Raw genomic sequence first — 13,964 nt, 5'->3', positions numbered from 1 at the left:
AGCCAGTTTAGTGCAAATGCTGAAGGAGAATAGCCACCCACAAGTAAAAACAGAGCAAGAACCGGAACAACCGGAGCCTCTGTCTACGACAACAGCCGGTGATAACACGCGGAACAAGAAAGTGCCAACAGGCAACAGGGAGGGTGCTGGGTCTCCCAATACGGAACTATAAGAAAAAGAATTTACGGTAAGTAAACAAAATTCTCTTTTTCTTTATCGTTCCTATGGGAGACCCAGACCATGGGACGTCTCAAAGCAGTCCATGGGTGGGAAATAAACAGAAAACCTAAGAAGTAGGCAGAACCTAACTTCACAAGTGGGCGACAGCCGCCTGAAGGATGTGTCTGCCCAAGCTCGCATCTGCCGAAGCATGAGCATGCACTTGGTAGTGCTTCGAAAAGGTATGCAGGCTAGTCCAAGTGGCAGCCTGACAGACTTGTTGAGCCGTAGCCTGGTGCCTGAAAGCCCAAGAGGCACCGACAGCTCTGGTCGAGTGTGCCTTGATCCCCGGCGGGGGAGGCACCTGAGAACACTGGTAGGCGTCCGAAATGGTCGACCTAATCCAACGGGCTAAGGTCGGCTTAGAAGCAGAGAGGCCCTTGCGCCGACCTGTGGTTAGCACAAAAAGAGAGGTGCACCGCCTAAGAGCAGCGGTGCGAGACACATAGATCCGGAGAGCACGCACCAGATCCAAAGTATGCAACGCTTTTTCAAAGCGATGAACAGGAACCGGACAAAAGGAAGGTAGGGTAATGTCCTGGTTAAGGTGGAAAGGAGAGACCACCTTAGGAAGGAAGTCCGGAGTCGGACGGAGAACCACCTTGTCTTGATGAAAAACCAAAAAAGGTGACTCCGAAGAGAGCGCAGCCAAATCAGAGACTCTCCTGAGGGAAGTTATGGCCACTAGAAAGACCACTTTCTGTGAAAGACGAAACAAAGAAACCTCCCTAAGAGGCTCAAAGGGGGGTTTCTGCAAAACCATGAGAACCAAATTGAGGTCCCAGGGATCCAAGGGCCGCCGGTAAGGCGGAATGATGTGAGACGCGCCCTGCATGAAGGTGCGGACTTGAGCCAGCCGGGCGAGACGCCGCTGGAACAGCACTGACAGAGCTGAGACTTGTCCCTTGAGAGAGTTGAGGGACAGTCCCAGCTGCAGACCGGACTGTAGAAAGGACAGAAGGGTCAGCAAGGAAAATCGCCAAGGAGGATGGCCGGACGAGCGACACCAGGACAGGAAAATTTTCCAAGTCCTGTGATAGATCTTGGCGGAGGAAGACTTACGGGCCCGAGTCATAGTGGAGATGACTTCAGGGGGGATACCAGAAGCAGTCAAGATCCAGGACTCAAGAGCCACGCCGTCAATCTGAGAGCCGCAGAATTCTGGCGGAAAAACGGACCTTGTGAGAGAAGGTCTGGACGGTCCGGAAGATGCCACGGCACCTCTACGGACAAATGGAGCAGGTCTGGGTACCAAGCTCGCCTGGGCCAGTCCGGAGCAATGAGAATGACTCGACGGCCCTCCAGTCTGATCTTGCGCAGAACTCTGGGCAAGAGCGCTAGAGGGGGAAACACGTAGGACAGACGAAACTGGGACCAGTCTTGAACCAGAGCGTCCGCGGCGAATGCCTAAGGATCGTGGGAGCGAGCCACGTAAACCGGAACCTTGTTGTTGTGACGGGATGCCATTAGGTCCACGTCCGGAGTGCCCCACTTGCGGCAGATTGACTGAAACACTGCCGGGTGCAGGGACCACTCGCCGCCGTCCACGGTTTGACGGCTGAGATAATCTGCCTCCCAGTTTTCTATGCCAGGGATGTGGACTGCGGATATGGTGGACTTGGAGTCCTCCGTCCACTGAAGGATGCGTTGTACCTCCAACATTGCCAGGCGGCTGCGTGTCCCGCCTTGGTGATTGATGTAGGCAACCGCTGTCGCGTTGTCTGACTGGACTCGGATGTGCTTGCCCGCTAATAAGTGGTGAAAAGCTAGGAGAGCCAGAAGCACGGCTCTGGTTTCCAGCACATTGATCGAGAGGGCTGACTCGGATGGAGTCCAGGTGCCCTGCGCTCGGTGGTGGAGACATACCGCTCCCCAGCCGGATAGACTGGCATCCGTGGTAAAAATCACCCAGGACGGGACCAGGAAGGAGCGCCCCTGAGACAGAGAGAGGGGCCGAAGCCACCACTGAAGAGATCTCCTGGTCTGTGGCGACAGAGCCACTAACCTGTGCAAGGAGGAAGGCCGCTTGTCCCAACAGCGGAGAATGTCCAGCTGCAGAGGACGCAGATGGAACTGGGCAAAGGGAACAGCCTCCATTGACGCCACCATCTGACCCAGCACCTGCATCAGGTGCCTGATAGAATAAAGGCTGGGCCTCAGCAGAGAGCGCACCGCCAGTTGGAGGGACTGTTGTTTGATTAAGGGCAACTTCACAAGAGCCGGCAGAGTCTCGAACTGCATCCCTAGGTACGTGAGCCTCTGGGTCGGAGTCAGAGTGGATTTGGGCAGATTGACAAGCCACCTGAATTGGGCTAGAGTGGCGAGAGTGAGCGAGACACTCCTCTGACAGTCTGCGCTGGATGAAGCCTTGACAAGAAGGTCGTCCAGGTAAGGAATCACTGCCAACCCCTGGAGGTGCAGAACCGCAACCACTGCTGCCATGACCTTGGTGAATACCTGAGGGGCCGTGGCTAACCCGAAGGGGAGAGCCACGAATTGGAAATGTTCCTCTCCGATTGCAAAACGCAGCCAACCCTGGTGAGAAACTGCAATTGGCACATGCAGATAGGCATCTCTGATGTCGATGGATGCCAGGAAATCCCCTTGGGTCATTGAGGCAATGACTGACCGCAGAGACTCCATGCGAAAATGCCGCACCTGAACATGCTTGTTGAGAAGCTTGAGATCCAGGATGGGCCGGAAGGACCCGTCCTTTTTGGGGACTAGGAAGAGATTTGAGTAGAAGCCTCTGAACCGTTCCCAGGCGGGAACCGGTACAATTACTCCGTTGGCCTGCAAGGATGCCACGGCCTGAGAGAAGGCGGCGGCCTTGGAGCAGGGGGGGGGGGAGTTGACAGAAAAAATCTGTTTGGCGGGTTGGAAGAGAATTCTATCCTGTAGCCGTGGGAGATGATATCCCGCACCCACTGATCGGAGACGTGTTGAAACCACGCGTCGCCAAAGTGGGAGAGCCTGCCACCGACTAAGGACGTTGCTGGCGCGGACAGATAGTCAAGAGGAGGCTGCCTTAGTGGCAGCAGCTCCTGCGGTCTTCTGTGGACGCGCTTTTGTGCGCCAGTTGGATTTTTGGTCCTTAGCTGAGTTAGCGGACGAGGCCGATGGCTTAGAGGACGACCAGTTAGAGGAACGAAAGGAACGAAACCTCGACTGGTTCCTACCCTGGACAGGTTTCCTGGTTTTGGTTTGTGGCATGGAAGTACTCTTCCCGCCAGTAGCTTCCTTAATAATTTCATCCAGCTGTTCACCGAACAGCCGGGACCCAGCAAAGGGGAGTCCAGCAAGGTACTTCTTTGAAGAAGCATCTGCCTTCCACTCTCTAAGCCACAAGATCCTGCGGATAGCGAGGGAATTAGCCGAAGCCATCGCAGTGCAGTGAGAAGCCACCAGCATGGCAGACATGGCATAGGATGAGAAAGCTGAAGCCTGAGCAGTTAAAGTAACCATCTCAGGCATAGATTCCTTAGTGAGGGAATGCATCACCTCCAGAGAAGCAGAGATGGCTTTGAGAGCCCACACTGCTGCAAAAGTCGGGGAGAACGAGGCCCCTGCCGCCTCATATACAGATTTGGCCAGAAGGTCAACCTGGCGGTCAGTGGAATCCTTAAGCGAGGTGCCATCAGCCACTGATACAACGGTCCGGGCTGAGAGCCTAGACACCGGGGGGTCTACCTTTGGTGAATGAGCCCACTTCCTTGACCACCTCAGGTGGAAAGGGAAAACGGTCATCAGAACCACGCTTTGGGAAGCGTTTGTCAGGGCAGGCCCTGGGCTTGGTCACAGCGGCCTGAAAACTGGAGTGGTTAAAGAACACACTCTTTGTCCTCTTAGGCGAGGTAAACTGGTGCTTTTCTGCCAGAGAGGGTTGTTCCTCTGATACTGGCGGATTGAGGTCCAGTACAGAATTAATGGACGCAATCAAATCACTAACATCTAAGTCACTTTCGGACAGACCAATGGGGCACATGGAGGTAGTCTCCGAGCCCCCAGTAAAGGCATCCTCCTCGTCATGCGAGTCAGCTTCTGAGACCGAGCCGCGGGACGAGGAAGGAGAGGGAACCCTGCGTCTCTTCTTAGAAGGATGGGGTCTGGGACCAGAGGATGAATCCTCTGTGAGCTCCGGTCCTGAGAGAGACCTAGCAGCAGAGGCACCCTGTGAAGGGGGCTGATGCATGCTCAGCAAAGTCCTGGACAGATGTCCCATGAGTCAGCAAAAGACTGGGAGATAGACCTGGTTAAGGATTCTACCCAAGCCGGGGGTTCAGCCACAGGAGCCGGAGCAGCCTGAGAGACCCCTGGGGGTGCGATTCCAGGCTGAGGCATCGTCAGGTTAGAGCAGGCATCACAATGTGGATAGGTGCTCGGTTCAGGCAGTAGGAGCCTACATGCAGTGCATACCGAAAACAGCTTTGGAGCCTTGCTCCTCGTGTGTGACATGCTGCTGGAGTGAGGGCTCTGCCAGAATGACCCCCAGAGAGTATATACAGAGGTCCACAACCAGAGGTTGTGGCTTCCCAGACCGCTGGAGCGGTGTTGTGTGCCCTCCAGATCCCGAAGTCCGGACCCCCAAGCACCTCAGCAGGGATGCTGCAGACCAGTGCTGATCGCAGGGAAAACGCTGAGAAAATGGCCGACGGAGCGAAGAGAGGGGGCGGGACTTACTCTGAGAGCGGGATCTGGAGGGCCATAGAGACATAGGGGAGGAGACATGTACTCAATGAGGAGTGTCTCTCCCCTATGCAGAATGGCCACTGGGCGGAGCCGCACTGTTCCTCTGCAAGAATGACATGCGAGGGCAGTGAAACCGAAACTAGGCCTCCGGCGAAGCACCATCGGCGCGGTTCTCCGGCGACAGACAGAGAACCCGCCGGAAATGTCACAAAATACACTCAGCACACTCTCCCCCAACAATAAAGTGCAGGGACCCCCAATATATAAACGTCTCAGGTACTTAGCTTGCTGAGACGCTGGGTTCCAAGTCCGTGGGGATGAGTGCTCCGGTCCAGCAGGGTCCTGAAGGGCTGCGGATGGAGACCGGTCTCATGCCAAGCATGGAGAACCGTGCTGGCTCCCACTTCAAGCCAGAGCCCAGGAGGGATGGTGAAGGAGCACGGCATGTAAGGCTCCAGCCTTGGAATCAACCTTAACAGCACCGCCGACACAGTGGGGTGAGAAGGGACATGCCGGGAGTCCAGCTTGGACCCGCTTTTCTTCAAACTCTTTCCAAAAATCAAAAATCAGATGAGAATGCATGTGTGGATGTATGCCTCCTGAACACAAAGCGATAAACTGGCTAGATCTGGTTCTCCAGGGGGTGTATAAGCTCAGAGGGAGGAGCTACACTTTTGAGTGTAGTACTTTGTGTGTCCTCCGGAGGCAGAAGCTATACACCCAATGTCTGGGTCTCCCATAGGAACGATAAAGAAATAAGACATATTTTCAGTTGTTTCACACTTTAAGTATTTCATTCCACATGTGTTAATTCATAGTTTTGATGCCTTCAATGTGAATCTACAATTTTCAGAGCCATGAAAATAAAGAAAACTTTTTGAATGAGAAGGAAGGTGTGTCCAAACGTTTGGTCTGTACTGTATATATACACACACACACACACACATCTAATATATAAAGCTGTATGTATGTATGTATGTATGCATGTATGTATGTATGTATATGTCCGGGATTGGCATCTGCACAATCGCAGCTACAGCCACAAAATTTTGCACACTCACACGCCTGGACCCCGAGAGCGTCATAGGCTTATGTTGTGAGGCGAAATTTTAACCCCGCGCGTTCCAATTTACCAATCAATTTTGCGCCTATCTACACAAAGGGGAAAAAGTGAAACGAAAAGTGTATCCGCACCGTCGCATTTACAATCACGAAATTTTGCACAGACACCTCATGTGACCCAGGGAACGTCGTAGACTATGTTTTGACAGGAAAATTTAACCCCGCGCTTTACAGTTACTCTCCAAAAAACATGCCTCCATTAAAGTAAATGGAGCCTGGAACTACAGGTTATTAGTAGGAGGCGGAGCTGTGATTGGTTGCTATAGGAACAAAAGACATTCATAGTATAAGAAGCTTATATGTGAGGTAATAAGATGTCGGTGGGGAGACAGACAGAGAGACAGACAGAGGCAGGCGGGGAAAGAGGCAGGCGGGGAAAGAGGCAGGCGGGGAAAGAGGCAGGCGGGGAAAGAGGCAGGCGGGGAAAGAGGCAGGCGGGGAAAGAGGCAGGCGGGGAAAGAGGCAGACAGACATGCAGACAGGGACAGAGACAGGCAGACAGGGAAGGAGGAGACAGCCAGAGAGAGACAAAGTTAGATGGGGAAAGAGACAGACCGGGGAAAGAGACAGACCGGGGAAAGAGACAGACCGGGGAAAGAGACAGACCGGGGAAAGAGACAGACCGAGCACATTACTTGGCCAATTTAGTTAAATCTGTGTGGAATATCTGTGGTGTTGAAATATTTGTGAAATGTTTCTATTAACTTAGTTTTTGCCGTTTAATAATTTCTATTTGTTTTGTGGTTTTTGTGTGCAGAATACATTTTTGTTGCCCGGATGTGTTGCAAAAACCACAATTACAGCAAATGAGTAAATCTTATCAAGGATTGTGTCATCTAGGTCATTAATTATAAAAACAACAGTGACACCTACAGTCTGCAAGAAGATACTACACTTATGGGGAAGAAAAGGGAAACAAATAAAAAAAAAACAAAACAGAATTGTAACACTCCTCGGCTAGGATCACACAATCGTTTTTTTCTCATCCAGTTACGCAAATGTGATCTGATTTTCTCAGATGTGAATGACCGAGTGCAATCCTATAAACGGATGTAACTCATGCATGCTGCGATTTCTTTCCTCGGTCTGATGAAAAAAATTGGACATGTTCACGGCCCCATAGAATAACAGAGACGAGCTCTAGCCATAAAATAGACTGATAACAGTTGTCCGATTTTTATGGCCGTGTGCACAAGCCCATAGGCTGCTCAATCAATTCTCACCTCGCTTTCCTCCGCCCGAGTTTTACACTTGGCACAAGCGCTGGAGTCGTGCCATTCTCTTTTGTGGGATTTCACTGTACACAAATGTGGTCATTATTACTGGAGGGCGGATAAATATTATATTAAATATTTTATGTTTTTTGTCCCCCCATTGCAGGAAAACTCTAGTTTGTTTCCAAATTTAGATTGATAGAAACAATATCAGTAGCAAATTAAAGGGGTAGTCCGGCCTTATCATACCGATGACCTGTCCCTAGTGTATTAGATCGGTGCGGTTCTGACACCCGGAACCAGCACAGCTCAGCTGTTTGCAGTTCTGATGTAAAGATAAGGCTGGGATACTGCTATCATAAGGCCACATTACCCCTTTAATATATCCTCAGCCGAAATATCATGAATATGACATACATGTGGCTGCAGAACTTACCATGGAAAGCAGGCCCGGGGCGGAGTGCTTCAGCTTAAAGTTCTCATCTGCAAATGGTCCTCTGTAGATGCTCGCCACGCCTGTGCCATCGCCCTGCAGAGAGAGCATCATGGTATTGTATGTGTAGCACAGGTTTTAAGACTGAGAACCGTACACCATCCTTTCTCATGATACTTTGTACGTGTCCCACAATATTTAAGTCATTAGAATAATTAATTAATAACAGTCATCTTGATTTTTTTTTTATTTTTTTTTATTTCTTTACGACGTTTACTGTATGGGTTCATTTATTTTGTATTTTAATAGTTTGGAGTGGACTATGTCTGCAGTGCTCATTACTTGGTGTCCTCAATGTTTAGAATTGCAAGCAGATACTAATGCATTATACAGTACGGTCAGGGAGGCATCTGATTGCCCGAAATATATTCTGCAGCAGGAGAGTGACCACAAACATACAGCCCAGGTCATTAATAACTAACTTCAGTGTAAAAAGCACAAGGGGTCCTGAAAGTGATGGCCCGGCCCCTCCCCAGAGCCCCGGAAACGGATGGCCCGGCCCCTCCCCAGAGCCCCGGAAACGGATGGCCCGGCCCCTCCCCAGAGCCCCGGAAACGGATGGCCCGGCCCCTCCCCAGAGCCCCGGAAACGGATGGCCCGGCCCCCACAGAGCCCCGGAAGGTAAGACCCGGCCCCCACAGAGCCCTGATCTCACATAATCCAGTGTGTGTAGCATTACATGAAGAGCCGGAAGGATTTGCACAAGCCTCATACACAGAAGATCTGCAGTTGGTTCTCCAAGATGTTTGGAACAAACGCTAGCCGAGTTCCTTCAAAATCTGTGTACAAGTGACCTAGAATAATTGATACTGAAATGAAGACAAAGGGTGGTCACTAAATACTGATCTGCCTAAAACTTTTGCACAGTGCTGTATATATGTTATGGAGACAGATAAGAAGTTAAGGTGGTTTTCTGGGAGTTGGAAAAAAGTGTCTTCCTTTCTTTCTAAAGACCAGTTGCACTTTTGTCTATGGGCTAAGTCTCTTAGAAGACCAGTTTTCTAGTCCTGAGTACAGAGAAAACACGTCTTTCAGAGCTTTCTTCCTTCTCCCCATTGAAAATAAGGTACATAAACGCTCGGCTACACCTTGAATGCATGTAAATGGGAAAGACACTGGAGAAAGCTGTCAGACGTACATCTAGTGTATATAGGCGCCTTTAAAAAAACCACAATTGCCTCATGCCCATACTGTGCTCTTTTGGGTCTATCTTTAAATAAAGACTATAATAGAATATAATGTTGGTTCTGACACAATGTAGAAAACTTACATTAACAAAGTCTCCTCCTTGGATCATAAAGTCTTTTATTACCCTGTAGAGATGATGAAGATACAGAGAAGGAAATAAATCAAGAAATGAAGAGCCACAAATCAACAAGAGCACAACTACAATAAACTTTATTTTGGAGCGAAAACACATAGTTCTATGTCCCTGTAATTTACAAGATCAGTCATGCACCCGTGCAAAGTGCGGCCGGCAAGTATAGTGTGCCCATCCCAAGCGCAACCGGCAGGTATCGTGTGTGCCCGTCCCAAGCGCAACCGGCAGGTATCGTGTGTGCCCGTCCCAAGCGCAACCGGCAGGTATCGTGTGTGCCCGTCCCAAGCGCAACCGGCAGGTATCGTGTGTGCCCGTCCCAAGCGCAACCGGCAGGTATCGTGTGTGCCCGTCCCAAGCGCAACCGGCAGGTATCGTGTGTGCCCGTCCCAAGCGCAACCGGCAGGTATCGTGTGTGCCCGTCCCAAGCGCAACCGGCAGGTATCGTGTGTGCCCGTCCCAAGCGCAACCGGCAGGTATCGTGTGTGCCCGTCCCAAGCGCAACCGGCAGGTATCGTGTGTGCCCGTCCCAAGCGCAACCGGCAGGTATCGTGTGCCCATCCCAAGCGCAACCGGCAGGTATCGTGTGCCCGTCCCAAGCGCAACCGGCAGGTATCATGTAGTACCTGTCCCAAGCAAAACTGGCAAAAAAATTACTGAAAGACATGTACCTGTGAAAAGTGCTTCCTTTATATCCTATGGGAACACCGTCCTTCCTGCAAGACAAGAAGTAGTGTTCTTCATTTAAAGCTGAATTTAGAGTCTATAACAAAAGTAGATAGTAACTATGTGCATCCATTCTAGCAGAGGTAAGGAGTTCTTTGCTAAATTATGACCCTCCTAAAGAAAGGACTCCCTCTCCTTTACACAGACATGTACATATTCCTAAGCTGCACGAGAACATCAGTTAATGATTGCATTGCTCAAAAGTTATTTGGACTTTTGTCTTTAGACTTCTTATAGGTGGCCATCTCATCTTGCAAGTATTTTTTTTTTTTTTTTTTTTTTACTATAAAGCTTGCAAGTGTTGCTCAGAAGCTGGATGTATGGCTGGATATACCAAGCATCCACAGTGCCCCTGCACTCAGTCCAGTGGTGGGTGAGACCAGTCCACAAGTCCATGAGGAGTGCACTGCTCCCGACAAGCAGAAAGTTGGGAGTAAGGTGAGCGGTGAGCCCCTCAAGATAGCAGAAAACGCCTTTAAGTGGCCATACACATTACATAGTTGTCAGCAAAATGTTATTTCACTGACAGCTTCTCCTCCCAATCCCCCATACCCAGTCACGGATGCAGAAAGGAATAACCTACTACCAGACATCTCTGGCACAAACTTATCTCCATAAGAACATAAGGATAGAGCATGCTGACACCCAACATGTCCAACCCATCATTCCCCTGAAAATTTGCCATCATGGGGTGAGAGGGGATATTGAACACAACCCTGAGCTTCCAGTCTTGTCTCACACTCTTCTACTGGTACATTATATATAAATGGCTGACAGATCGGACATACAGACCTGAACTCTCCGGTGCAAAACTGCCTGGAAAACAAAAAAGTAAGAAATAATCAATCATTCTCAATAGCAAAGACTGTAGATAACGTATAATTTAAGTCACTTAGCACTAGATTAATCGTATTACTAACTACGAATGCTGCGGAGAAGAAATAATATACAGTATGTCCACTGTAGTGGTAGTATAGTAAAGTAGAAGTGGTGTCTAGGTATCATAAAGTAGCCATGTGCTACACAATGAAACCACCTATAGCGCCACCTGGTGGAAAACAACGGAGTTAGGATTTTTATCTCAAAAACGGTACGAGATAGAGAAAAAAAGTGAATTAAAAAATTGTAGGGCATCATCAATTCAATACAAATCGACACCTTGCATACAGAAATGCTATGATATGAAACCCATGACCCCCCCCCTAAACATTGAATGCTGGTCACGCATATGGCGCTGATTTAACTTTGATGCTAGAAGTGGCCCCCGTCATCTGCAATGCACATCTCGACTCTGCACAGCATACTGTATCTTGCTGCACGTTGTGCAATATGGTAGGTGACACGTTTGCACAAGCATCTGTGATACGTCGTCGTAGGTCCTGCAATGTTGGTGGAGGGGTCGCATACACCTGCTGTGTGATGTGACCTCACAGAAAGAAGTCCAATGGGGTCAGGTCAGGTGAGCGTGGAGGCCACTCCATGCAGCCACCATACCTAATGACTTGTAGGAAGGTCTTTATGAGGTATCGCTTCACGTCCGCAGCCTTGTGAGTTTTACATGTTCTAATCATAGCATTTCTGTATGCAAGGTGTCGATTCGTATTGAATTGATGATGCCCTACAACTTTGTAATTCACTTTTTTTCTCTATCTTGTTCTATTTTCGAGATAAAAATGCTAACTCCGTTGTTTTCCACCAGGTGGCGTTATAGGCATTGCGTAGCGCATGGATACTTTACTATACCTAGACACCACTTCTATGCCTATAGCTGCCGCCGTTCTCAAGTTAATGGCGGTGGACAGGATATGGGTGGACACACTGTATAGTATAAGATATAAGAGGGATATTCTCCCATCATTCCATGGCAGGCTGTATAGAAGGCCACAGTCAGGATGTATAGAGCTGGGCATTTTTTTCATGCATTTTTCCTTGCAGATTTTTAATCAATAAAAGCAAGGAAAAATCATCCCAGCAAAGTCTATGAGAATCCTGACTTGCTGTGCACTCGCTTCTTTTCTCCTTGCAGATTGTATTGCTGAAAAAGAAGCAGCGTCAATTGTTTCTGTGTTTCTATAATCCCCTGCAATGCTTTTTCACTACAGGGGATTATATTGCAGCACTTCGCCTCACACACCATGCATACAGCTTGGTGTGTGAGGCTCTCAATAGCTCAGTAACCCGGGGTCATCATCGTGATGACCCAGGGTTACCATGGCAGCGATCAGGTCCCTGTGATCTCATTACAGGGACCCAATCACCAGGGAGAGATAAGCAGTTCCTCTCACTGCCTTCTGATCGCAGCGTTCAGGGGGCTAAACTGCCGTGAGCGGCGCAGGCACCACTACAGGGCAGTGAGAGCAATGGTCCCGGCTGTAACACCAGCCAAAGACCTGGCAGCGATCACAGGGGTACAACGCCTGAACCCCCACGATCGCCTTGACTAAAAAACACTAACAGCAGGAAAAAACACAAACGTAATAAAAATGTGCGGCTTTTTCCTGCCAAAACATGATTTTTTATGTGCAAAAAACGGGCACACAAAAAAGCAATCTGGGCACATAGCCTGAGGCCATGGTGGTGGATATAGAATTACCTAAAATTTTCTGCTGTTTTTGGTATCACATCTGCGAAGAGCTCCACCTTCATCCGGCCAACTTCCTAAATGAACAGAAAACAAACAAAAAAACATCACAATGTATTGATATACAATGTACGGTGCAATGCTGCCCCCAGCAGGGTCAGTGATGTTGTGGGGGCTGCACTCGCTGCTGTACATCCCATAGTCTGATCTTAGATAAATGGGGGTCTCACTATGAAAGCCTCCGCTTACAGGGGTGGTCGTAGTGGGTCACCCCCGGTCGCTTCGGGCAAACACTAGGGATCTTTTTCGTGAAAAGGTTTCGCCATTATTATTTTTTCCTTAGGAAGCCGCACGAGGAACGATCTCGCTGATTCTTATAGCCGCTTCACAGTTTACGACCCCTGAAGAGGTTAAAAAAAGCAACAAAATCCCGAAGGGAAGGAGGTCTTTTTTTCCCCATTGCTGGGTGGTATGTTCACTTTTTGCGGCGCTTCTTCAGGAGGTTACAGGAGGAACACCCCTGAATAAGATGGGGGGGGGGGGTTAAGCAGTTTTTGATGCTGATGTTGGGGCAGAATCTGCTGCAAAGTCACATAAAACAATACCCGATGTAGGATGAGAGCCGGATCGGTTGCCATGGAGACAGGGACGACTTCTGGTAAATCGCTACTGCTGCGATCAAGTGTAAAGCCACGCCCCTTTACACAAAAAATGGCAGGAAAATGGGGAGGGGCTCTAGAATAGCATAGGGGCCCCAAAAAATGCAAATGATGCAGACCGGGTGACTACACACATGCTGGGACTTGTAGTACCCCCTGCACAACATGCTAATCCCAATACAATGAATGGAGGACCCACTCTCCAGTGTTTTCTATCCCTCCATAATAAACACTCTGTGCTATGGTGACAGCACTGGATGCACATGTGTCACCATGGAGTCACATGGACAGCTCAGCATCACGGCCCCGCCGCTATTCCAGGGCTGGGCGTCCCTCACTATGAGCACAGCTGGCTCTATAGCTGCAGGTCCGGGGTATTATTACCTGTCCCCCAATACAGACATCGAAGAACACGATTGGGTTGTTCGGATTCGAAGCCGGGACCGCCATTTCTGTCTCGGGCACAGGAGGAAGCACTCTATGACGTCATATCCGGTGGGGAATTTCGCTCTGTTCTGCGCATGCGTTATATCATTTTCCTCGAGGTGAAGCAAATTGTTGGAGTCACATTAGTCCAACTATCACTAGGGGGAGACATACTAAACTGCGTGTCACAGCGCCTCACCTCATATGTTCCGGCAATTGACCTCAGGCTCCGCCCAGTACACCCAATACCACCGCTGCTAGGTCCTTACTCTGTATAGGTGCTGACGGCGGCCATCTTGCCTCACCCTGCCTGCAGGACGACAGGGTGCATTATGGGAACTAGGAGGGGCTGTATAAAAAGTGAGGGCGTGAGGCCGGCCGGCCATTTTACCGTCAGAATAGGCGGGGGTTGTGTCTCTCGTAGCAATGTGAGGGCAACAATGACAATATTCTGTAGACTCAGGCAGAGGAGGGATGTAGAAACAGTAATTAGACAAAACTGTAAATTTACACCCAG

The 13,964-nt window shown here is 49.6% G+C and overlaps 1 protein-coding gene across 3 annotated transcripts in view; it reads right to left on the bottom strand.

Annotated features, from left to right (window-relative positions):
• PPIH (peptidylprolyl isomerase H) overlaps positions 1 to 13,731 on the bottom strand; it is a 50,426-nt gene extending 36,695 nt beyond the window's left edge. The window contains exons 1-7 of one of the 3 annotated variants that reach the window (XM_075328683.1): positions 13,647 to 13,731; positions 13,406 to 13,560; positions 12,375 to 12,439; positions 10,574 to 10,597; positions 9,727 to 9,771; positions 9,008 to 9,050; positions 7,681 to 7,773 (exon numbers count right to left, since the gene is read on the bottom strand). In XM_075328683.1, coding sequence (XP_075184798.1) covers positions 7,681 to 7,773; positions 9,008 to 9,050; positions 9,727 to 9,771; positions 10,574 to 10,597; positions 12,375 to 12,439; positions 13,406 to 13,471 — 336 coding nt within the window. In that variant the 5' untranslated portion in view covers positions 13,472 to 13,560; positions 13,647 to 13,731. Of the gene's footprint in view, positions 1 to 7,680; positions 7,774 to 9,007; positions 9,051 to 9,726; positions 9,772 to 10,573; positions 10,598 to 12,374; positions 12,440 to 12,967; positions 13,311 to 13,405; positions 13,561 to 13,646 lie in introns of those variants that run through there. The other 2 variants (XM_075328681.1, XM_075328682.1) reach the window with 2 other exon arrangements.
• Between the last annotated feature and the right edge of the window lie 233 nt (positions 13,732 to 13,964).

Source organism: Anomaloglossus baeobatrachus, chromosome 11 (genome assembly GCF_048569485.1).
Source record: "Anomaloglossus baeobatrachus isolate aAnoBae1 chromosome 11, aAnoBae1.hap1, whole genome shotgun sequence".
Classification (NCBI taxonomy): Eukaryota; Metazoa; Chordata; class Amphibia; order Anura; family Aromobatidae; genus Anomaloglossus; species Anomaloglossus baeobatrachus.
This window is presented reverse-complemented; position numbering and strand designations above follow the sequence as displayed.